The sequence below is a fragment of the Tamandua tetradactyla genome, chromosome 15 (genome assembly GCF_023851605.1).
Source record: "Tamandua tetradactyla isolate mTamTet1 chromosome 15, mTamTet1.pri, whole genome shotgun sequence".
Classification (NCBI taxonomy): Eukaryota; Metazoa; Chordata; class Mammalia; order Pilosa; family Myrmecophagidae; genus Tamandua; species Tamandua tetradactyla.
In genome coordinates, this window is record NC_135341.1 from 77,967,753 (window position 1) to 77,993,460 (window position 25,708).

General features: G+C 34.4%; 1 protein-coding gene across 2 annotated transcripts in view; it reads right to left on the reverse strand.

The window, feature by feature from the left end:
• Window positions 1-25,708, reverse strand: part of RYK (receptor like tyrosine kinase) — a 117,440-nt gene that overhangs the window by 31,255 nt on the left and 60,477 nt on the right. Inside the window, exons 7-10 of one of the 2 annotated variants that reach the window (XM_077130165.1) lie at window positions 20,928-21,028; window positions 18,723-18,848; window positions 16,196-16,282; window positions 8,212-8,281 (exon numbers count right to left, since the gene is read on the reverse strand). In XM_077130165.1, coding sequence (XP_076986280.1) covers window positions 8,212-8,281; window positions 16,196-16,282; window positions 18,723-18,848; window positions 20,928-21,028 — 384 coding nt within the window. Of the gene's footprint in view, window positions 1-8,211; window positions 8,282-16,195; window positions 16,283-18,722; window positions 18,857-20,926; window positions 21,029-25,708 lie in introns of both variants that reach the window. The other variant, XM_077130164.1, reaches the window with a different exon arrangement.

Sequence of the window (25,708 nt, forward strand, 5' to 3'; positions counted from 1 at the left end):
AACTCAGAAATGGACAGCACAATACTACCTAACTGTAATACAATTATGTCAAAACACTGAATGAAGCTGAATGTGAGAATGATAGAGGGAGGAAGGCTGAGGGCATAAATGAAATCAGAAAGATAAGACGATAAAGATTAAGATAGTATAATCTAGGAATGCCTAAAGTGTATAATGATAGTCACTAAATGTACAAATTTAAAAAATGTTTTTGCATGAGGAAGAACAAAGGAATGCAGGGTGCTGAAAACAGATGGTAATTAATATTTTAAAATTTCAACTTATGTGTGAGACTAAAGCAAAAAATGTTTATTTGGCACAAAATTTACATTTTGACTAGTGCATTTCCTAATATAACTTATGTAGATAGTTGGCTGACCAACATAAGTACATGGAACCTTGGGTAGGACATGAGATTTTGTTGGTTTGTCCAGAGAGATGAATCCCAGAGAGATTTGATCAGTGAGTGGAAAAGTATTTGCAAAGTCCCCTTCAGAGAATGGTGAGAACGGGGGAAAATTCAACCTCCCCAAGTTGAATCCTTGATATTCTCACAAGCAGTGTGGACAACCATAGCTATAGGCTGAGCCCCCAGTCTTGGGGTTTGTTCACATGAAACTTAATCCCACAAAGGGTAGGTCAAGCCTACTTAAAATTAGGCCTAAGAGTCACCCCCAGGAGAACCTCTTTTGTTGTTCAGATGTGGCCTCTCTCCAGCCAACACAACAAGCATACTAACCACCCTCTCCCTGTCTACGTGGTATATGACTCCCAGGGGAGTGGACCTTCCTGGCAAGATGGGACAGAAATCCTAGAATGAGCTGAGACTCGGCAACAAGGGATTGAGAAAAACTCTAGAATGAGCTGAGACCCAGCATCAAGGGATTGAGAAAACCTTCTCGACCAAAAGGGGGAAGAGTGAAATGAGACAAAGTGTCAATGGTTGAGAGATTCCAAACAGAGTCGAGAGGCTATCCTGGAGGTTGTTCTTACGCATTAAGTAGATATCACCTTGTTATCCAAGATGTAATGGAGAGGTTGGAGGGAACTGCCTGAAAATGTAGAGCTGTGTTCCAGTAGCCATGTTTCTTGATGATGATTGTATAATGATACAGCTTTCACAATGTGACTGTGTGATTGTGAAAACCTTGTGTCTGATGCTCCTTTTATCTACCTTGTCAACAGACAAGTAGAACATATGAAATAAAAATAAATAATAGGGGGAACAAATGTTAAAATAAATTTAGTATGAAATGCTAGTGATCAGTGAAAGGGAGGAGTAAGGGGTATGGTATGTATAATTTTTTTTTCTGTTTTTGTTTTATTTTTCTGTTGTCTTTATTTCTTTTTCTGAATTGATGCAAATGTTTAAGAAATGATCATGATGAACATGAAACTATGTGATGATATTGTGAATTACTGATTATATATGTAGAACGGAATGATCATATATTAAGAATATCTGTGTTTCTTTCTTGTAATTTTTTAATTTAAAAATTAATAATAAATAAGCAAATAAACAAATGCTGTTAAAAATAGAGAAAGCCTAATTCTTGCCTTAAAAGAGTTTATATTCTAGTTAAAATGTACTTGTACCGGGGCACAGTGTAAAAACAGTCACAATAAAGAAATAAAAATCGAAAATTTTAAAAAGCAGAGAAATGAAAAATGACCTAAAAAGTCCTCATAGAGATGACACATGTAAAACCTTTAAATAAGAAAGTAGCATTTAAACAAATAAACTCTGAACTAGTTTTTAATAACATAACTTAATTCTGTAAATTAACACATTCCTGGTATTATTTAGCAGTTGAAAATATTGTTAAGAAAAAATCTGTTTTTTGCTGAGTTGAACTGAGGAATTTAAAATATATTATAAAATAATTATTTATGTGTTCTCAGTATAAAGAATATAAATACCTGGCCATGTTCTAAACCCAAACATAAATTTGTTCCCTTCCTTCATTATTTTATAAATCTCTGCTTTTCTTCTCTTCATAAATACTATTATTGAAAGAAAGTATACAGGTTCAAAAGCTTTATAAATGTATTATCAAATTTATTTTGGATTACATGCAGTTTAAATAAATAAAAACTATAGGTGAAATGAAAACAGAAGAATGAATTTTATTTGTTACAGTCATTGTGAACTACAAGCCCTAAATGGATTAAAAAAGTAATGGAGAGTCGGAGGAGATGAATTTCATTTGTTATAGTCATTTTTAATTATAAGGTCTGAATGATTGTAAAAAAGTTGAGTATTCATACAAACTATGAGTATTCATAGCTGAGTTTTCATACAAAACAAAAGCTTTCTCTATGTTCTATTAACAAGGACTGTTAGTATGCTCTTAATATAAAGTTATTTGAAAAACAATATTAATACTGTCTGAAATATTTTAAATCAAAATAATATCCTTATTAATGTTTATGCTGGCATTGTCCTTTATTTCAGAAGAAAAGTTTTCTCACTGACAGGAAAAAACTATCACAAATAATTTGTTCTTTCACCTTATTTATCTATTTTTTACATAAGAAGTATTTGAGATATTACAATGATTAAAAAAATTTCTCTTATAACTAAATTTAAATAAATAAAATATTCATATATTTGAACATTGTATAAATTCCTAAAAATTTAACAATATTTTTACTATCACTGTTATATCCTGATACTAATCTATATGATGTTAAACAATGGTATGGTGCTGTTAATCATGGTTTTAATTATTTTAAAAAGGCTACGGATTTTGTCAGCTGCACTGCTATGCTCTAACACTTCTCTAAAAATATATGTGCTCAACTTTTCTTTTAAAGTTAAACAAATATATTATACTTTATCTGTTAAATAACATAACTCTGGTAAAGGTATAAAAATAGAACAAAACCTCTGCTATGATCTCTTAATATAAAACAACTGTCTAATGTCTTTATTTCTGAAAAAGCTTCATTTAAAAATACTTATAAAGTTTAAAGCTCAAATTGTAAGCCTTAATTATTATCGTTAAATTCTGAGGTGCTTTACTCTTTATATAACCCAGTAATTCCTTGAAACTTTAAGTGTCTATATATTATCTAAAACTCAAATTTAGTTCTCCAGATCTGAAAGTTAGCATGGGTCTAAACAGCAATGATTAAAAAACTAAAAGAGCTCAAACTCCAATTAAAGATATGATGAAACTGAAATACTTAAGACCAAGATAAATCAATATACAAGTTTAAAAATAATATTTTCTGTATTTTAAAGTTTTAATTTTTATGTGAGATAAAAGAAAAATGTTTTATTTTGTCCAAAATTTGCAAGATCTAATTTAATCTGTCTAGTGAATTAAACAACTTAATTCAGCTTATTTAATATGGAACCTGGAATAAGGAACAAAATCTTGATACAAGCTAATGTTTTATACTCTGAATTTTAAAGTATTTGGGACAAAAAAATGAAAAAGTGTCTGCAAAGTCCCTTGAGGGACTGGGAAAGATAAAACTATTAGGAATTCCCCAGGTAGCCAAGGTCTCAATTTTAAGGCTTGCCCTTATGAAACTTATGTCTATAATAGTAAACTAAATCTACTCGAGTTAGTGCCTAAAGCTATCTCCAGAAGACCTCTGCTGTTGCTCAAACGTGGTCTTTCTCTAAGCCAAATTCTGAGCTTCCCCTCAACGTGGAACATAATTTCCAGGGATATAAACCTGGCACTGGCAGCATGAAATATAATGGACCCTAGCATCACAGAACACAGTTGGCTCTGGCACTGTGAGACATAAGCTACAAAGATAAGCCTGGCCCTGACATGAATGAACTGACTAAAAGGGGAGAAACAGAGTTTCAATGGCTAAGAGATTTCAAATTAAATCAACAGGTTATTCTGGAGGTTACTCTTATGTAAACTTCAACCTGATATTGCAAACTGCCACAACATGGCAAACCCCACCCAACAATGTTTCTAGAAATCCTAAAAAATATCTAGTGCTCTATAAAATTTTACTTAATTTGTTTTTCAGAAACTTAAAATCTCCAAATTGTTCCAATGCCAAAAAATTTCTGAAACCTGAAGATGCTAAACTCTCCAAGAATAACAACTAGTTTCATCATTTATCCTTTGCCTTTCTCTCAAATTTTCTTTCATTTTTCTCTACCCCTCTGCGAGTTATACTGCTCCCCCTCATTGGGCCCTTAATTATCCTCCTGTTAATTTTCCTCCGAACCCCCTGCCTCTCACAATGTCTGTCTAGATTTGTTCACAGTTCAACAGCAGCCGTAACTAGAAAAATTCTGAAAACATACTCCTGCTACAACAGAAATTTAAAAATCTGCTCCTGTCACAGCAAAAACATCACTGTGAGCCAGTTTCAGCAGAAGAAGCCCTGAACCCAATTAATAATGCCCAGGCTCAACTCAAAGCAATTTCCTCCCCCAACTGTGCCCAGACACAGCCCAAAAGAGAACACAACATCCCTACTCCTCCAAAAATTGCTTCAAGTTGAGCTAAGGCATCCCCCAAAACCTAATCCCAACTCCAATCAATTTTATTAAAATAAAAAGGCAGGAATGCCAGGTATCAGAAAATAAACTTGATAGACAAAATGGATACTGTGGCCTGAGGGGCCCTTCATCTTCTCTCCTTCAGTAGCTTCTCCAACAGGACCTGATGTGCTGGCAAGATAGATGGGCACAAATGTGCCAACACCCCACCTGCCAGAAGCCAGACCAGATAACCATAAGCATGAAGTCATGATCTGCACCAGTCTGATATCTCCTGGTGATGCCTGCAGCTACATGTCACCCCCCACCAGTCTTGGTGTGTTTTTTCCTTTAAAACTACAAACTGTCAAAAACAGAGCAGAAGCCATACTTCCTTCCTTTCGCTGGCAGGTTTCGCTGGCTCCCACCTGTCTGTTCTCCCCTTGCTCTCACTCTGTCACTTTTTCTCTCAATAAAGCTGTTACGCTTTGGAAAAAAAAACCCTCTGGGAGATTAACAAACTGCATGAAAATGTTTCAAAGTACAAATGGTTGTTCTTCATTCTTCCTGTTTTATAAAGGAAAAGAGAAAGAGAGGAAGGTCTGGGATCTGGAAGAAGAGTGTAAAAGAGCAGACGGAGGTGCAGCAGAAGAACAAGGGAGAGAAAGTGCAGGTCTTGTAGGGTGTGAAACAAGCATTGCAACCAATTCTCCATCCTGCCGTGTGTACTTGGAGAGCAAGAGCTGTGAGTTCAGCCTCAGAAGCACCCACTCTCGGCTATCCTTGGGTGAAGGGAAAAGTCCCGCTACAAGCAGCAGTTGCTCAAGAGAACACTTTGACATGAAGCATTTCTGATGTAATTAAAATAGTTGGAAATCTATCTTTTATTCATACAGCTATTTTAACTTAAAATAAAAATTAATTATTCTCACAAATTCCAGTGGGAAAAAGAGGGAAAAGAAAGGATTTCAGAATGCTTTAAAACAGCTCAATACCATTTCAACCTTTACTCATGGGATGTTAAAACATGCAGTAAACACAGTGAGTTACATACCACAATCAGGATAAATAAATAAAATAATCTGAAACCAGGTGTTATTTCTTGAGTTTGCTCAGTAAAATTCCATGTGACCTCTGAAGACCATCATTTTGTTTTTATACCATGTACCCAGCACAGTTTCCAGCACAAAAAATGGGCACTTAAATGAGAATGAAAGAATGAACAAATACATACACAGAGTCATGAATAGTCTAGACATCAGGGGCAAACAGAAATATGTTATAGGCCCTGATATCCTTAGAAATTAAATGAACTACCACAGTGAATAGTAAAAATATATTTTCTACACACTGATAATAAGCTTTGCTTATTATAAACTAGGAGTCCTGGTATCATTTTATCGCTAGGAAGAATAATTAACCATGACCAAACTATAACCTGCCTTTAGAATACTTTTCTCAACCAACAAATGTCCAGTATCAAATAATCCCAATTCAGTATGTCATTCCATTCCATAGATGAAGGGTATCCTGGGCCACTAATTCACCCTGGTAAGAAGGTGGAAATCCCACAGCTTAAAGCCACATGAGAAAATGACTGCAAATGTTTGATCTGAACATTTTCAGCCAAAGCATCTTTCAAGGGCTAGAGTAAATACAAAACTGCTTCTTGGGAAAATCTACTATCTAGCTACATTATCCCTGCAGCCCATTTCTGTATTAAAGTGGGGCAGACTCTTCATCAGGACAAAAATAGTGGCGAGGTACCTACGTACCAGGTTAACACTAGGTACTAGTAATAAAGCTTTTGCCTTTTCCCTCTAGAATCAGAATAACAGAACATCAAAGCACTCCCAACACTGTCAAAAGAGACAATCCAATAATCATTACCCAGCTCTTATCAAAAACTCATAGGAAACAGCATGGGGTTTTCTTTGTTTGTTGGTTTGTTTTTTAATATAGTTGAAGGGATGAGTTATCCTCTCTACCTCTGTGAACCATGAGTTCTATTCTTGGACTGAATCAGGCCAATGGAAGACTACATGAATCACACGACTTCAATGTTTTAAGGACATCTTCACTGTCCCTCAATTGTGTGAGTTCAATTTTCTCAAAAATGCCTACAGGAATCACACTTGACTTTTAAAAAATTTTCAATGAAACTATCTAAAGTATGTCTGTTCTTTTTACTAGTTAATGTTCCCAGTATATGATAAACAAAATAAGATTGTCTAGGAATTTGAAACTAGGAAATTTCTTTTTCTCTCCCAAGGAAACTGCTTCTTTCCTTTCTGGTACTAACATTTATCAGCTTTTAATATATCCTTCAGTCTTGATTGCCCAGAATATGAGAGTTCTTTCATATTCCCATCACAGCAAGGATATTTGTCCTAAATATTATCTTATTTGTTTTCTTTTTTTTTTGCCACCACAACCTCAAAACACTCAGTTTCCATCTGTATTACCATTTTATTAATCTTACTGCAGCCTTCTTCTCTTTAGGCCCTTCAATTCTTTTGAATATGAACCAAAATACAAAAAGTTACAAAAATAAAACTGTGTTGTCATTTTATTTTTTACAGAGCAAAAATAAATGCACAGAAATTAAAATGTATGATTCCTTTTGCATGCATCGGTTTCTATCTTTTCTCATCAAAAGTTCATAAATATCTTCCAATAGGGATGGTCACAGATTCATTTTTAAAACATGTATGACCAAATTTTCAATAGGCATACAAATTAAGCTGATATATTAGTGTTTAAAAAAAAATCTTTGTCTTGATTGATACTATCACACTTTATGCTATATTAAACCCCTTTTGGTTTCAGAAGGGAGAAGATTTTGTTATAACTCTGTGACAGAACTGATGTATAAAATTTAAAAACAAAATACAACTCTTCATATTCCTGGTAATTTTTTTATTTTTTAACATGGACAGGCACCAGGAATTGAACCCAGGTCCCAAGAAACTCTTCATATTGAATTACAAGTTGTTTTTTAAATCATACTATGACTCAATGACCATATATAAGGAGTTGGTTAAATAAAACGTCATTACATCTATATGATGAACTATTTATAGTCTTTTTAAATGAGAACAGGAATTTGTAATTACTGACATGAAAGCTGAATACACCTGCTAAATTAAAAAGCCAGTTAAACAATATGCATGTTTAATCTTGCTGAAGATAATAATCCTACTGTTATATATAGGAAAATATCCTCATTTATTTTGGGAAATACATCCTAGAAATGCGCTGAAAGTGTTGCGATATCTGCATATCCACATATAAAAATAGACACATGTACACAAACACCAACACCCAGCAAAAATGGCAAAATGTTAACCTTCACTGAATCTAGGACGTAGGTTTACTGGTGATTATTCTTGTATTTGATGTTTTACATGTTGAAAAATTTCCGAACAAATATATTTTTTAATGTATGTATACAACCAACCTATTTCTAAAAAAAATTAAATATGCTCATAGAAATGCATAACTACTTCTGGAAAGTTTAGTTATGATTATCCAGATTTGGCTTATACTTTGCTCTTTATTTTCTTCTTTATCCTTCACTGCTCTTAAATTTTTGTACAATGAGCATGTATTTCACTTTTATCTTCAGAAAAAACAAACTATTCCAAAAAGCTTCCAATTTAAAACTTACCAGAATGTCCTTAAAATGAAAATGCAGCGTAAAACATTACCATGGTTAACATGTAAATGCTGGGTGATTTCCCTCTTACCTGTGATGAAGGCCTCGTAGCTTACAACTTTCAGTGAGCATCATTGTCACCTGAATTTCAGAAGCTTGATCTACATGAAGAAAAGAAATCATATTGAATGATAATACTATATACATGACATTAATATTTTCTGTGATATAAGTAAAAAATTATCTCAGAGTATGAGCTAAATTTTCTTTACAAATTACAGGGCGGTGAATCTAAAACACGTTTAGCCTAAAGTTCCACTGAAATAGTTCTCATTAAACACGTCTACTTGAAGAAATCACTATTAGGTTAATCTGACTATAGAAAAATTAAAATTCAGTAACGTTCCATAAACAAAATACAGAGCAAGAACGCTACTGGAAAAATATCTGCAGTACATGTGACATATAAAGAGCTAATTTCCTTTTTTCCTTCTTTAACAAATTCAAATCTACAGTGAAAAAATAGGGGGAAAAAAGGCAAAAAATAAAAAACACATAGTTTACACTGAGAAAAGAAATACAAATGACTGAAAAGTTGCAAAATGACACTCAGTCTCATTCCTAAAATACAGAAGTGTAAATGAAACCAGGAGATGCTATTTCTCCCTGTCAGACCAGAGATGAAAAATTCAGCTAACTGCCAGTTTGGACAAGAGTATAAGGAAACAGCCTCATCAGTGGTACCCTGGGCTGGGGTGGGAGGAGAATACAAACTGGTACAATCTTTCAGGACAATTTAGCAATATCTAATGAAATTTTAAATGCATGTACCTTTTGCCTCATCAATCCTACTGCTAAGACTCTATCCTACAGATACATCATAAAATCTCATTATATGTAATGTAACGAGGTGTTCACCTGTAACAGTTAAAAACTCAAAATTAACAAAATGTCCATCAACAGAGACCTACTTAAATTAGAAAACTAGAATACAAAACAACTACTTGGGAAAAATGAGATAGGTTTATACACACTAAAAGAGGAAGATTTCCAAGACACATTAAATTTAAAAAGCAAGGTGTTAAACTCTGCTTGTTGTGATCAGTAATATTCTAAAAACAGGTATTTTTTTAAATTTAGTTTGAAATGCTAGTGATCAATGAAAGGGAGGAGTAAGGGGCATGGTGTGTATGGTTTTTTTTTCTGTTTTCATTTTATTTTCTGTTGTCTTTTTGTTTCTTTCTCTGAATTGATGCAAATGTTCTAAGAAATGATCAGGATGATGGATCTGCAGCTATGTGATGATATTGTGAATTATTGATTATATATGTAGAATAAAATGATCACATATTGGGAATGTTTGTGTTTCTTTAATTTTTTTTCTAATTAATAAAAATTTTTTTAAAAAAAACAGGTATTTTTTTTGTTTTTAAATCAGCTATATGTAGTGTGTTACTTTTATTACCCATGGAGAGAATCATAACAAATTGTTTCTGGTGATTATTTTGAGGATGGTTAAAGTTTAAATTTTGTACTTTTCTGTCCTGTTCATACTTTCTAACCTTACAAATAAATGTAAAACTACAGAAAAATGACCTGAATAATCTCAAACAAAAGGGGTTTTTGAACAGAGAGATTATAGCCCATTTTATTGTTTTCTTATCTCTCTGTAGTTAAAAAAAAAAAAAAGAATATTAAATTAGTAGAAAAGTAAGTCACCTTTCATATAATAACCAAAATTAGAATAATTATTCCATTTTATTTTTATTTTCTGAACGAATGGCTTTGGTCCAAAGTAACAAAACAGAACAAAAATAGGCTTTTAGTTCAATGTTTCTGAAAAGAAAGCATGATCCAATTTACCATTATCTCTAATCTGCACCTCTAAAAGAATTTTACCATCAAATATTTGCAAAATCCACAAGGATTCTTCAACTTACAGGGACCACCATCTTAATATAGGGGGATTTCTCCACTGTTTGAAAAGAATATTTCCATTATAAAATTGAAGATGTTTTAATTTAAAAATGGTTTCTAGATAACAAAATTAAGAATGAAATGTAGCCTTAAAAGCACTTTTAATAGAAACCAGTAATTTTTATGTCAACATAGTAATAATAATAATAATAATAATAAAATAATAATTGCTTCTGACAAATTCAATAAGAGAAGTAAAACGATAAAAAGTTTGGCAAAGCCAAGATACACATCCCAGGCCTACCTAATAAAATGCTGCACAAACAATAAAAATCAGGCACTATGAAAACATATCATGTTCACCTCAAAGCTGAATAACCTCAAACAACATTTGCTTCCAAGTCTCACCAGTAGAATCTCACTCCCTTCCTCACTCCCAATCCCACTATTTGCTATTAGTGTCCCCTTTTCAGGTAACTTCTATCTGAGACTTTTGCAGGAATCTGACTGAGGTGGTAGTGGTGGTGGTGAAGAAATGGGCTTGAAAAAATTCATACTTCTTTGAAAAAGGTGCTTCGATTCACCTCAATGTCTGCTGAAATAAATTCTAGTACTGTAAAAACTGCTTAAAATTTCACCATAACTACATGGAACCTAGAATAGGGCATGAGATTTTGTAGGTTTGTCCAGGTTACTGAAATGCCTCGATAAATCCCAGAGCGGTGTGAACAGTGAATAAAGAAGTATTTGCAAAGACCCCATGGGGGAACAGCAAGAAAGGGGGAAAATTCAACTTCCCCTTTTGGAGAATTCCTGATATTCTCGGAAGCAGTGGGGACAACCGAATCAATAGGCCAAGTTCTCAATCTTGGGGTTTGTTTCTATGAAACTTATCCCCACAAAGGATAGGCTATGCCTACTTAAAACTAGGCTTAAGAGTCACCCAAGAGAACCTCTTTTGTTGCTTGGATGTGGCGTCTCTCTCTCTCAGCCAACATGGCAAGCAAACTCACTGCCCTCCCCCCTCTACGTGGGACGTGACCCCCAGGGGCACAAACCTCCCTGGCAACATGGGACAGAAATCCTAGAATGAAGTGGGACTCAGCATCAGGGGATTGAGAAAACCTTCTCAACCAAAAGTGGGAAGAGAGAAACGAGACAAAATAAAGTGTCAGAGGCTGAGAGATTTCAGAGTCGAGAGGTTATCCTGGAGGTTATTCTTTCACATTATATACTATCCCCTTTTTAGTTCATGGTGCATTAGAGTGGCTAGAGGGAAGTGCCTGAAACTGTAGAGCTGTGCTCCAGTAGCCATGTTTCTTGAAGATGATTGTATAATGATATAGCTTTTGCAACGTGACTGTGTGATTGTGAAAACCTTGGTCTGATGCTCCTTTTATCTATGATTTGGACAGATGAATAAAAAATATGGACAAAAAATTAAACAAATAATAGGGGAACAAAGGTTAAAATTAATTGAGTAGACTGAAATACTAGTGGTCAATGAAAGGGAGTGGTAAGGGGTATGACATGTATGAGTTTTTTCTTTTTTTCTTTCTTTTTCTGGAGACATGCAAACGTTCAAAAAACTGATCACGGTGAGGAATACATAACTATGTGATGATATTGTGAGCCACTGATTGTAATCTTGTTAAGAATGTTTGTATGTCAAGAATGTTGGTATGTCAGTTCACTGCTTATAATAAAAATATATTTTTTAAAAAACTGTTTAAAATTTGGATCATTTAGCAAAATGTACCTTCACTATGCTCTCCTGAAACCTAACTAATTTTATTAAAATTATAGCCAGGACTATTTGGGGGCTGCATGGATCTTTCTAAGCACTGAAAACTAGTAATAGGTGGAAGTCCTGGCCAATTAGTAAGAGTTTACCTTCCCCCCACAAATGGTAAGCAAACCCAAGTATAACAAAAGGTAATTTCAGGATGTGTTGTTTTATATACAGTAATTTTCAAGATTTTAACTTTGATAAGCATGTTCACCTGAACTAGATGAAAATCTAAGAAAACATTCAATTGCAGAAAAAATTGCATCTACTTAGTAAGAACAATTGACTTTCCTAGATTCCTTTCCTAATTTAGTCCTACTTTTTTACTTTGAGAGAGTAACAGACTATCTTCAAGGTGAATATATTTGAAAAAAAAATGCATTCTAAAAATTACAAGGAAACACAAAATGATAAAAACAAACCAAGAAACACATGTATATTTCCAAAATTTCACAAAACTCAGCAGGCATAAAATAAAACAAGAACTCAAAACCTTGGCTGCACATGAAATTACCTGGTGAGGGGAGAGGGATCTAAAAAATACTGATGCTGGGGCTCCACCCCATATATTAGTCTGGATATATGGATTTTTCAAAGCTCCCCAGGTAATTCTAAGATGCCTCTAAGAATGAGAACCACAGCTTTCAGGTCAGCCTACTTAAAATATGGGCTATTATTTCATAGAAATAATGAAGTCCAAAAATGTGCTTCCAACGCTATCTTGAAATTATAAATTAAGAAATTGTTTTTTTCCCTAACTTTCCTAACTATGTCCTAAGAGTGAATAAAAAAAGAAAGCCATATTGATTTTTTTAAGGGTGCATTTTTCTGATAAAATTGCATGACAGCCAATATGTCAATCGAGCACTTCTCCAATATCCTGCATACCCACTTCAAAAAGTCTTACATATTTTGCTAGGTATTTAATCTCACTGTGGAACCATTTTGCCTCATATTTGCATCATATTGTCACACACTGACAACGACAAGGAGGTTGCCAGAGATAGGGAATGGCAGAACTAGAGTTTAGTTAAATGGGAAGAATGGAATATGTCTGAATTAGGGTCTGATTCTGTAAGTGATCAGGTCATTTAAAATACACAAACAAAAACCTTAATACCAATAAACCCACACTAATTAATTTGTTTTATAGAATTCAATTTCACATTATTTAAGTATAAAATACAGATTTTCAATTTTAATATCTGGAAATTTATATTGGAATATCCATTAAGTCTCTGCACAAGATAATGAAATATTTACAATACCAAATTCTTATGCCTAAGGGCAAATGATAATGATCTGAAAAAAAAATTTTTCTTTTTGTATTTTAAACTGTACTTTTAATCACGTAGCACGTAACATACAGGCGGGCCACAGAGGCTCAGCAGGCAGCATTCTCGTCTATCATGCTGGAGAGCCAGGTTCACTTCCCGGTGCCCGCCAATGAAAAAAAACCATACACATTCATGAAAAGAATTTTGTAGCACTACAGAATTTCAACTGAAAACTTTAAAATAACATTCCAAAAGAATAAATCTCAAGAGATATTCAATCACATGGAATAATCTCTCAAAATTTTGATGCAAGTACATTACAGTGTGACTGATGCACCACTTCCTCTCTGCCTCTCGTGCAAACCATAACATAAATTGGCTAAGGACTCACTGTGCTTTCTCTTATTTCCGTCCAGCTCAGAGGGAACATTATAATAACAGTAGTAAGGCGTGGAAACAACCAAGTGACTGTGATTTAAGTATACAAAGAAAGAGAAATCTTATCTTGTAGAACAGGTCCAGTATCTGCATTGTGTTTTCTTATCAATATTATTTCCTTTCCCCCCTTGTAACATTAAATCAATCCAATTAGGTACAGAAAACTTTTTTGTTAATTTAAACTTCATTCAGAACAAATTAAATAACTTAGTTCTAAATTCTCCACAGACTATTTATTTATAAACCCTAGAATAAATGTTAGATTTAAGAGGAAAATGCTTCCTTAAAAAATGGGGAGGAACATTTAGTTTAAAGTTATGGTTCAAATCTTACAATTACAAAAAGTAATATGCAAAATATCTTTCAAAACTAGTCAGAAAACCTAGTAAGATCTAACAATATTAATCTTTAAAAATGGAGGCTAGGACCTCACCACTATGTGGGACATGACATCCAGAGGTAAAAGTCTCCCTGGCAACATGGGAGATGACTCCCAGGGATGAATCCAGACCTGGCACTGTGAGATCAACAATTCATTCCTGACCAAAAGGGGGAAAAGAAGTGTAACTAATACAGTATCAGTGGCAGAGAGAGTTCAAATAGAGTCGAGAGACTACTCTGGAGGTGCTCTTATGCAAGCTTCAGTTACACATCGCTACCTATCATAACCTGCCAACCCCAACCAGGACCATTCCAGTCAATCCTAAAGAACACCTAGGGCAATATATAAGATTCCACAAGGGTTCCAGGCATCAGAGTAACTTTCCAGAAATCTACAACGTCCAGGTGGGTCCTAATTCAGATAAGTCCTGAAACCTAGCCCAGCCTCTCCAGAATATCAGATAGCTCCATCTCCCTGCCCCATATTAGTGGCAGACCCTTCCAATATCAAAAATTTAGAATTGCCATAGCCCAAACACCCCTAAAGAGAGGGATGGAAAGATCAAAAGTGATGGTAGAGTTATACAGAGAAGATAGGATTTAACAAATGAATAGGAATGCTGAATCATTAAATTGATACCTCTTTTAGTCTCCACTATCTTAGAGCAGCTAGAAGTAAAAACCTAAAGTTGTGGAATTGTAACCCATATCAAACTCTGAAATATGTTCTACAACTAATTGTGGTGCTATGCTTTGAAATTTATAGCTTTTTTGCATGTATGTTATTTTTCATACAAAAAGAAGGAAAAAAGTCGATTGCCAATGATAAAAAAATATTCAAGCCCTCTAGCCTCCTATATTCTGGAGCACCTAGAAAGAAAACTATGAGAAGATCGTATGGTAGCCCATGACAAACTCTGGGATCTGTTCTATAACTACTTGTTGAAGAGTGCTTTGAAAACTATTGCTTTTTTATTTCTTTGTTTTGTATATATGTTATACTATACAATAAAAATGTTAAAAAAAAAAGTAGAGGCTGAGAAAGGCATGGGTAAATAAATACTGGAGCCATTTGTTTAGAAAATATAAAAGGGGTATAATTGAAGGTATGTATTTGTAGAATTCTTATACAGGCAATTTTCTTAAATAAAAAGCAATTAAATTCCAAGGTTTTTCTATTAGATCCACATAATCCTACATTTTAAAAACAGTAAATATAAATTCTTCATAATTTCCATGAATTCATTTAAGTAAATTTGGAAACACAAGTTCTTACAAATTAACTTTGTAAACTTCACATAATTTTTCAATATCAGCCATACAACTGAATTTAATTTTTCTCTCAAATTCTGCATTCAAGATGTTAAATTTCTTTCAGAAATGAATATCTTCTTATCAATGCAATCTATATAAGACACTGTCAGACATTAAGCACTCTATAGATAACCACATTTTTCTTTCTTTCGAAATGAGCAAATAATAGACAACTAAATTATTTTTCTTTTTTTTACAAATAGCAAATAAACCATATATAAAAAATATTCTGGTATATTTTGTTAGGGAGTTACCAATTGAATAATTTATTTAAATCAGTAAATGAAAATTTAGGCATCACATTTCAGAAGATGGTCAAAAGGAGTATATGTAAAAACAGGTATTTTGTTCATGTAAATATAAATTAGTATTTTTTTTTAGAAAACAATCTCTCATTATCTCTCAAATTTTTAAATATACATACCATTTAGGTCAGCAATTCCAACTGCGGATAGACCAAACAATACATATACAAGAGCATTTCCTGCAGTATCACGCACAAGAGCCAAAAAAAAAAAAAGAGAGGTGGGTGGAAAACAAACAGTGGCTATCCACATCAGGCACTGTGGGTCTAGAGTCATTTTAATTTTCTCCTTTATAGTCTTCAATATTAAGAGGAGGGGGTATTAACAATGTTTCTTACAGGGAGAAAATGGGACCAAAGGATTTTACCCTAAGAAAAATACAACATTAGATATAGCAACATTAAATTCAAGTGGAGACAATTTAACTACAAGTCTAGTTGTGGTACCTCATAAACAAGTCTTAACTTGTTAGACTTCTATTTTCTATACCTAATGAGAACAACACAAATCTAGAGAATTAGCCTCCTTATGAGCTATTTTAACATGGACTGCTTTAAAGATCTATGCACACTGAGAATCTTAGATAAGACTGAGCTGGCCTGAGCCACTTTTAGACAGGAAAGCACTAAGGAGACAGTATTTTAAAAATCCTACCTTTAACTGTTTTTACAAATGCTTGCTTTTCTTTATTAGGATCTTTTTCATCTATCAAAATCCCAAGGAAAATACGCCCAAAAGTACCTAAAAGTAAAAGTAATAATTAATGGGATCATATTATTACCTTTATAAAATTATAAGTATAAAATTTCTATTACAACATAAAACAAACATAACAAGGACATATGTGAGCAAAAACATTAGTCTAACTCTAGATTATAAAGACTCAAATTCTTGGTCTTTAATGTTAGTAGTTCTCTACTGCTATCAAATGCCTTAACTGGCTTTTAAAAATAGTACTTTTATTTCAAAATAAAATTTTAAAAATATTTAAGCTAAATATATGAGAATGCTTTCTGAATTATCCTAAATAAACTAATGATATAACAAGGAGATTGAAGCTCAGTGACGAGGTATCTACAAAGGTATTTATGAGTTTCTAGGCTCAGCTGCAGAGCAATGTCGAAAGGAGAAAAGTGGACTCTGCTTCCTGCAGCAGAAGCAGAACTTTAAGACAGCACCAGTCTCAGATTCACATAGTCCCGAGTGCCAATTCTGGCTTGACCCTCACTCCTCAGAGGGCCTAAGGCAAACTGTTTAGTCTCTAAGGTCAGTTTCCTTAATGGTAAAATGTGTTCCTAAAAACCTTTATCACAGGAAGAGGAGTTATGACCTTGCGAGGAGGGAAGGGATGATTAAAAGTGTACCCTGATTTTCTATTTCTTGCCTCTAAAACTGACAGACAATAAATTTCTGTTAAGCCAACTAGACTACGCATAGCAGCCCTGGGCAATCTAAAACAATAATCATTGAAAATTAATCTCACTTTATTATCTTTTTCTTACTGGAACTTTTTAAATTTTCCTTCCTTCACAATTTTTTTTCTTTGTATGCTGTATAGCGGGTGTCATATTTCATTCTTTTTCCATGTGAGTCCCCCTTATTGCAGTACCATTTGTTGAATTTTTGTTTGGTTTTTCGTTTGTTTGTTTGTTTTTGTTTGGGAAGTACATGGGCCAGGAATCAAACCCAGGACTCCCGCATGGCAGGCAAGAATTCTACCACTAAATCACCCTTGCACCCCCCTTCCTTCACAGTTTAAGATATGTTTGCAAAATAGTTTTTGCTTTGTTATAGATACACACAAAGAGGTTTGTTCTAATGTCTTTCACTCTGATTTGGAACTGCTCGTGTCTACTTCTTAAGTTCCATTATAACTCAGAAACAGAGTAACTTGGATGCTTGATGCAGAAAGAGCTTTAGTAACCTTTCTTTAAGACATTCTGCTTAGGGCTGAGTAATCATCTTCAAACAGTCTAATAAAAATGTAGAGCTACATATCTTTCAATTCCCTCCTTTACAAGTCTTCCTGGTCTCTCCCCACTCAAGTTTACCCTGCTTGAGCTTCTTCTCTCCCCAGCAATACAAAAACCCTTACTCTGTCTCCTCTTCTTAATATCTAGTTTCATGCGAAATAAATTATTCTCAAACATCATTTACATATACTTAAAACGAAAATTAATATGGGTGTGGCAAACATACACAAAACTACATTTGTGTCTATACATATTATTTTTTTAGAAGGTCACACCAATTCATATTCCCTTTTTAGCAATGTATAAGAGATCCTGTTTTCCTAAACCCTCTTTGGCCTAGATGTTATCTTTTGATTTCTGCCAATGTGACATTATTTTGATTTGCATTTGCCATATCTCCAGCGAACTTGCCCACTTTTTTTTTTTTTTTAATGCTATTTGGTTCCTGTTCCCTTTTCTGAAAACAACAGAATTTTAAAGTTAACTATTCTGGGCCTGAAAATATCAAATAAAACTACCCAATTCAGAATTTTCTCTTTTCCTCAAATTATTCCACCATAATAGATTACTTATTCTATACCATTAGAGATCAAAAGAAATTGCAAATATATGGTATGTTCTTCATTAGTCTTTCATTTCTTTTGATTCTTCAGGAAATGCTCAATATGATCTACTTATTCTCTTTCACACGAGAGAGAGCTGAAAATCAGTTACACTTACAAAAAACAATTATAAGTACCATTTCTACATTAAAAAAAATAATAATAATAATTTGCTTCCATCAATTACCATTTGCCTGTGAGTTCAAGTCCCTTCACTTGGCAGTGAATGACCTACAAGCATCTTAACCACAAGATGAACACAGTACTCAAGCATTCAAAACACTACAAACTGAATTATGCCAGGAGTAAAAGAGTAATTTTCATTAGCAACTTAAAGAGCTCAATGAAGTCTTTTATTACTAATTTCTAGCCTCGTCTTTTACCATCTCCCCAAAGGAGATACAAAGAAAGAAAAAAATACAAATCAGTTTTATAAAGAAAATAAATTGTACACTGCTTTCCACAAAGGATCTTTTCTTCTATTAATATCTTCAAACAACACAAAATGAGATGAACATTTCAGAATTATTTGAAACAAACATTTTTATACTGGTGACATTAATAAAGCTTCCTTGAAAAACTGATTGATTGTGAAATAATAAATACCTTCTTGGAGTACATCTTTTAGAGTTATCCTCTCTCTGGATATTGCTATATCTTTCACTTTGGCTTTGGCTTCCAAAAGAGTGACACTTCTTAGGTCGTTCTTCTCTATCCGCAAAGTAGGATAACCTGAGGAGCCAACAAAACCAAACCAAGCAATATAAATACCCTTATTTTGGCATCAGGATCAACTAATTCAGTTATAGCCTGAGGGCTAAAGTCAAGGGAATGAATGGATATGGGAGTGATGAAAGGAAAATGGTACTTACATAATCAGGGAAAACTACTTATGAAGGCCATACTAATATTTTAAGGAGCTGCTCTTCTATCTACTAAAATATTACCCCAAAATGTTAAAATGCAGAATTAAAGCAAGAAACTCTAAAGACAGTATTTCAATAGCACCATTCAATTGTCTTTCTGCCAAATGAAACAAACTTTGACTCATGGAATTTAATTTAATACCTCTTACAGAGTTTTTTTCCTGACACATTTTCTAATATGGTCTTATAACAACAGAACTCTTCAAATAGAGATGGTTGAAAGAAATAACTTTTCTAACAAAACATATCATAATTTAAACATTCTGGTATTCTTTTTTTTTTTTTTTTTTTAAAGAGGGAGGAAGGGAAGGAAAGACAGAGAGAAGGAAGGAAGGAAGGAAGAAAGGGAAACATCTTTAAACATTTTCTTGTTTTATTGTATTTTGTTTGTTTGTTTGTTTTTTACATGGGCTGGGGCCGGGAATCGAACCGAGGTCCTCCGGCATGGCAGGCAAGCACTTTGCCCGCTGAGCCACCGCGGCCCGCCCCATTCTGGTATTCTTATCACTTGGTCATATCCATTGTGTGGTTCAAATTTGTTTTTAAGTTCCCTTAATTTCCATTTAAATTTCCAGTTAAATATAAATATTTTAAATATAAAAATATTTAGTGATGCTAAGTTTCATCAGTAGATTCAAGTGATGACAGTTTGATCCCTCCATGGTTAAAATTCCCCGCTATCCTTTGCTTTTAAGGTTTTCATCATTGATGATCTCTTCCTGAATCAAATCTTTTATTACGGTTACAAATATAATTTTCTAATTCTGTCATTTCTTTCAGATTTAACTTCTGGAATTCTTCTCTAAAGAAACATTTCCTTCATCAACTACAATGACCTGGTTGCCCTGAAACACAGTTCATATTGGCAATTGTCAGAATAAGGAATGTCTTAATATCTCTCATAATTATTAATTTTTTAAAAAACGTATCATTACAAACTCTCAGATTTTCACATTTTCTTAATAATGATATATTTTTCTTAATGTTGACACATTGCAGTCATCATTCTTTTTGATGTTCAAATTGTCCCATCTCTGTTTGAGCAGTGAGAGCTCATTACATTTTTGGCAGCTTCCTTGATCTTTTGACTTAGAACATTTTCCAGGCTTAACTTGTGTATTTCCTCCCCCAGATTTGAAGTCAGCCATTTCTCCAAAGAATCCAGGTTCTTTTTAATGGGAAACAGTACTGAGAGACCTCAATGGGGCACTGGGTGGAAGACAGATACTCTTAATCTTATTACTAACAAGTAAGAGCCTGTCTATGGAAGGTATGAATTACTTGCCTGTGAGAACCTAATTAATCAATGGCACCAATGACCCAAGCTGACTTATAGCCTTCTGGCCCAATATTTATTCTTATAATTATGCTGTTTCTTATTTCTAGGGTAATTAATTCCATATTATGTCTAAACTATAGTCTAAGAAGGATTATTTTTCCCCAAAACACTAAATGTTACAATGTGTGAAAACAACCAAAATTCTGTTCAAAAATAAGGAAATTCCTACCACAATTAGAAAACAATGAAAAGTCTTTACTTTTGGATTCACTAAAATCCAAAGTCTCTGCCTTTATACAGCTCAAGGGCTTATTCCACAGAACTTTCTGAAAAGCCTCCTTCTGAATTTCTACAAAAATAAGAAATATTAATCTATGAAAATCTCCCCAAATTAAGAATAGTTCTAGCAACTCAATTTATTTTTTATGTCCTAATTTTGGGAAGTTTCATCTGATGCTCTACAAAACATAAGCTGAAGATCAAGCCTAAATTTGCACACATTAGATACTATGTACATAATAAGGCACACATGCCACAACTATGCAGGACAACTCTCAGACCACAGACACTTAAGCAAATCAGCTTTAGAACTAAATTAACTCTTACTAGTAATGGGAGTTGCATTGTTGGGCGTGTCAGCTCTCAGATACTGAGTCGTCTGGGTGGATGGCTGGGACAGCCCTTGGGAACTACTGCTGGCACTGATGCTGTAAACAATTTTAAAGAGAAATATTTAGCAAGTCAGCTTCAATGAAAAATTTCTTTTCCTATACATTTAAAAAATGCATGAAGCCATTATAATTAGCCTAAAATTCTGATGAAGATCACAATAATGCATAGATCTCTTGCACAAATGTTACACGTTGGAAATTTAATATACCTCATAACGTGGAGCCCTATTTTCGTCTTTCCTTTCTATCTCTAGAGTCATCAATCAGTTCATCTTATCAAAGGCATTCAGAAATGTAGGTACTAGTCCTCAGCCAATGGAGATAGCAATTCTGAACCTCAAGCAACATTATTTTAGGAAACTATGGGAAAAGAGCCCAGGCCATTTCAATTAGATTACTTTGCACAAAAAGAGCAGACAGGCCTCTTTTAAATGATGGTCCAAAATCAAACATGCTTACAGATGAGGGACTATCAAACTGAAATCAAATAAGCCAACATGTCCAAAGCTTGGGGAGGGCTACATACCAGGGTCAAGTTTGTTTAATCATATATATTTTGCTTCTTCTACTTCCCAAATCCCATCTTTTTTATACTATGTTCTCTAAATTAATACAGGAGATTCAGAAGACTGAAGAGTCAAGTGACTGTTAACCCTGTGTTCAAGATTACTACAAATCAATGCCTCTCAAAACGGTACTTTTGCCTCTTCAGAGGGTAACAACCTTGCCAGTTCTCGGGCTGGTCACTCTGGGGCACATTCCAGCCTCACTGCCTCGTCCTTGTAATTTTGCAGCACTAGAGAAGTGAAGCACAAAAATTCTGCAAGAAGAGTGAAACCACAAGGCAGGATGGCATCCACTTCAGGTTAGGCTTTCTGTGTCTCCTTTAGCTACAGGGAGGCTCCCAACTTTTCTAAACATCCAAAATCTTTTTTTAACTGACCACTCCCCACACAATAGTTCTGCATTTTCAAAATCTGTTTTGAAACCTGGTGATTAAAAAAATACATAATGACCAAAAATTCCTATGTAGTTAACAATACTTATAAAATCATTTCATATTTTATCAAAGTCAAGAGCCTATACATACCTCTGAAAAATGTGAATATATAATATCTCAGGCAATGAGCACTGTAAGACCCTAATAATATAATCCACAAGTGTAACTAAAACACTTCTGAAAAGTCACAGTAAAAGTTAACACAGACATTTCCTACAATATTTGGAGAGCACTTATATGTAAGCTACTTTGCTCAGTATAGCTATCTATCCGAAGATACACATTTGTCTACTGAAATGCCCCTCAGTGTGTCTTCCCTTAACATGTCCATCATTTTAGATGATCTACTTCCTATGACTACAGTCAGTCCTGTTTCCCCAACAGCTTTGTCTGAAGATGCTTTGTAGCTCACAGAGAATACAGCAAGGATTCATCAGGCTGTCATCTAGTCAAAATTCTGGAAAACCGTTTTAAACTGCTCGTTAATCAAGAATGGATGTACAGGAATACACACATGTATTGAGCATACAGCAATACAGTGAAGACACAAAGAGCATAAACCTTGAAATCAGAACTGCCAGCACTGCCATTTACTAGCTGTGTGATTTAAAGCGAATTATTTAATCTTTCTGGGGCCTCAGATTTCTCATAGATAGATAATACCATCCCCTAACAAGGTTGCTAAAAGGACTACATGAAAAAATAAATAAGTAAAACATTTAGGACAGTGTCTGAGCCACAACATATATTTATAAAATATTATTACCGACCATTTTTATTATTACTATTATTATACACCCAAAAATCTCAGATTGACAAGGAAACACTTGGCACCGGTTTTGCAGTTCTGACTACTACCCAGAGATCAACCTAAAAAGCAAAGTTGTTAGAAGTCTTGGATTCAAAACATGGGGAAGAGAGACTTTACTATCCTTAACAAGAGGGGAAATAAAGGACTTCAGTTTACTTACCCAAAAAATGGAATTATGAAAACCTGCCTCTCAGGATTTTTAAGAGGCTCAAATTTTATAGTACATGTGAAAGTGCTAGTTAAATATTACCTGCAACCAACATACACTGGTGGTTGAATAAATGCACAAGTTATTTACTAGTCATTGTTTTTCTCTTCAGTAACTAAACAGTAGGTGGCACTCTTGTACCACCTCAAACTTCTTGAGACACTTATGGGCACAAAATCAGAGGTGTTATGGACACATCCATGACACCAGCACACTACAATATTCTGAAAACAAAATTCCCAATACTGAAGGGCCATGTTCTAAGAGCTTAGAGTATTATCTCATTAAAACCTCACATCTGTTAGGTATGTGCCATATTACTTTTGCTTTAAAGATAAGGAAAACTGAGATACAGAGGCTATTTAACTTTGCCTAGGTCTCAAAGCTATTAAGTAAAACAGCCAGAATTCAAGCAGAGATAGCCTGGCTCAGTTTATGCTCTTAACCACTAAGCTATTGTCTGAAAACAAGCGATAATGTAAGTTGCTTTTATTCGGTCAATGTGTAGAAACCTTTGTCTGAAAACGACACAGAACTGGAACCTCAGTTCAGGGTGGTAACTAATCATCCCAGCAGGCAGCAGTATATGCCCAAGGGACTTGAAGGTTCTTCCACAACTCTGGCCTATGTGGGTTCACAACTCTAGCACACATGTAGCTTTCAAGGAAAATGCAACTCTTGTGAATGTCAAGACTGAATGACTTCTTAATGTCATGCTCTTCAGTGGCCACTCTAACACTACTCATATCCTCCCTCAAACCCTATCAAAATGCTTTTAATTCCTCTCTCTTTTCCCCCTCAGCTATAAATACTATTTCTTGCTCTATAAAACCTAAATCTAAAATGGGGACTCCTGAAAATCAAATGCTTCTGCACTTCAAAAGACTCTCAAAAAGGTGAAGAGGCAGGAGAAAATATTTGGAAACCACATATCAGCAAAGGTTTGATTTCTTATATATACAAAGAAATCATACAACTCAACCACATAAGAACAAACCAATTACAAAATGGGCTAAAGATGTGAACAGGCATTTTTCTGAAGAGCAACTACAGAAGGCTCAAAAGCACATGAAGAGATGCTCATTTTCATTGGCTATAAGGGAAATGCAGATCAAGACTACAATGAGATATCAAGAATGGCTGCTATTAAACAAATGGGGAACTAAAAAGGTTGGAGAGGATGTGGAGAAACTGGGACACTTATGCACTGCTGGTGGGAATGTATAATAGTGCAGCCACTATGGGAAGACTGTCTAGCAGTTCCTTAGGAAACTAAATATCCAGTTGCCCTATGACCCAGCAGTAACACTACTTGATATATACCCAGAAGAGCTGAAGGCAATGACACAAACAGACATTTGCACATGATATTCATAGCAGCATAATTCACAATCACCCAAAGATGGAAACAAACCAAATGCCCATCAATGGACAAGTGGATCAACAAAATGTGGTATATACATACGATGGAATATTATGCAGCAGTAAGACAAAATGACTTCCTGAAGCATATGACAAGATGGATGAGCCTTGAGGACATAATGCTGAGTGAAGTTAGCCAGACACAAAAGGATAGATACTGCATGAGTCCACTTTTATGACTAGCATAAAGGCATAATCAGAGGCTTATAATACAGAATATAGGGGACTTAGAGACACACAGAAGCTAGGGATGGGTGAATCGTTAGCTAATGAGGTTGAATTCCAATGTAAGGGAGTAGACAGGAGTGAAGGTGGTTCTCTAGTGGGTCTGTAAGTAATATTACCATATTGAAGATGAACAAGATTGAAAGGGGTTGTATAGACCTATGTGTCCCACTGATTAACACCAGAGATATGAATTCTCGCAAGAATTACTTCAAAGATATGATTCTTGTATAAAGAGGTACAGGGGGAAAACTGCTATCGCATGCTATGAGCTATGCTCAAAAGGAAACCATGAGCACTACCACAGCAACAGCAGAGGTAAATAATGGGGGAGGGACAAGAGTTAAGAGGAGGTTTAGATTTTCAATTTGGCGAGGATGTGTTTATTGGTTTTTTTTCTCTTGGGAACAATGAAATTACCTAAAATTGAGAATGTTGATGGACTGTGGACTTTAGGCCCTTTACATGATGCCTGATGAATGCAGGTAGCTGAAGGATGCACTGATGGAGAAGTAGATTGGCAAATGACAGTATATACTTATGAATGAAGGTTGTGCTGCTACAAAAAGGAAAAAAGTCATGAGGCATGCAACAATGTGAATAAACATATGGGACATCTGGTGAGACAAAATAAGCCAGAAACAAAAGAACAAAATGGTATGGTCATCTTTAGAAAATGCTTATAAGAAAATGGGCCTAGATTGTAAACTTTTAGAACAGACACATTAAGTCCGGAGTGGTGATTATTATTTCTGGATTTTGAGAGGCTGTTTTATATATATAATCTGATATTTGGAGATAAGAACAAAACTGAACAGGTTGGGGTTAAAGTAATTCAGAACATAGGGGTAAGGAAGACAGTATCTATATTTTAGAACCAAACATACTCTTTGAGACCAATGGAAGAAAGGTTTATTTGGTCTGGAACTGAAATTTTCTGTAGTGCATAATCTAATTCAACCTATCTGTATGGCTAATTTGAACAACTGAAACACAGGGAGCACAGAATAAGAAAGAGATCCTTTAATCCTGTATAGATTATTGTAATGC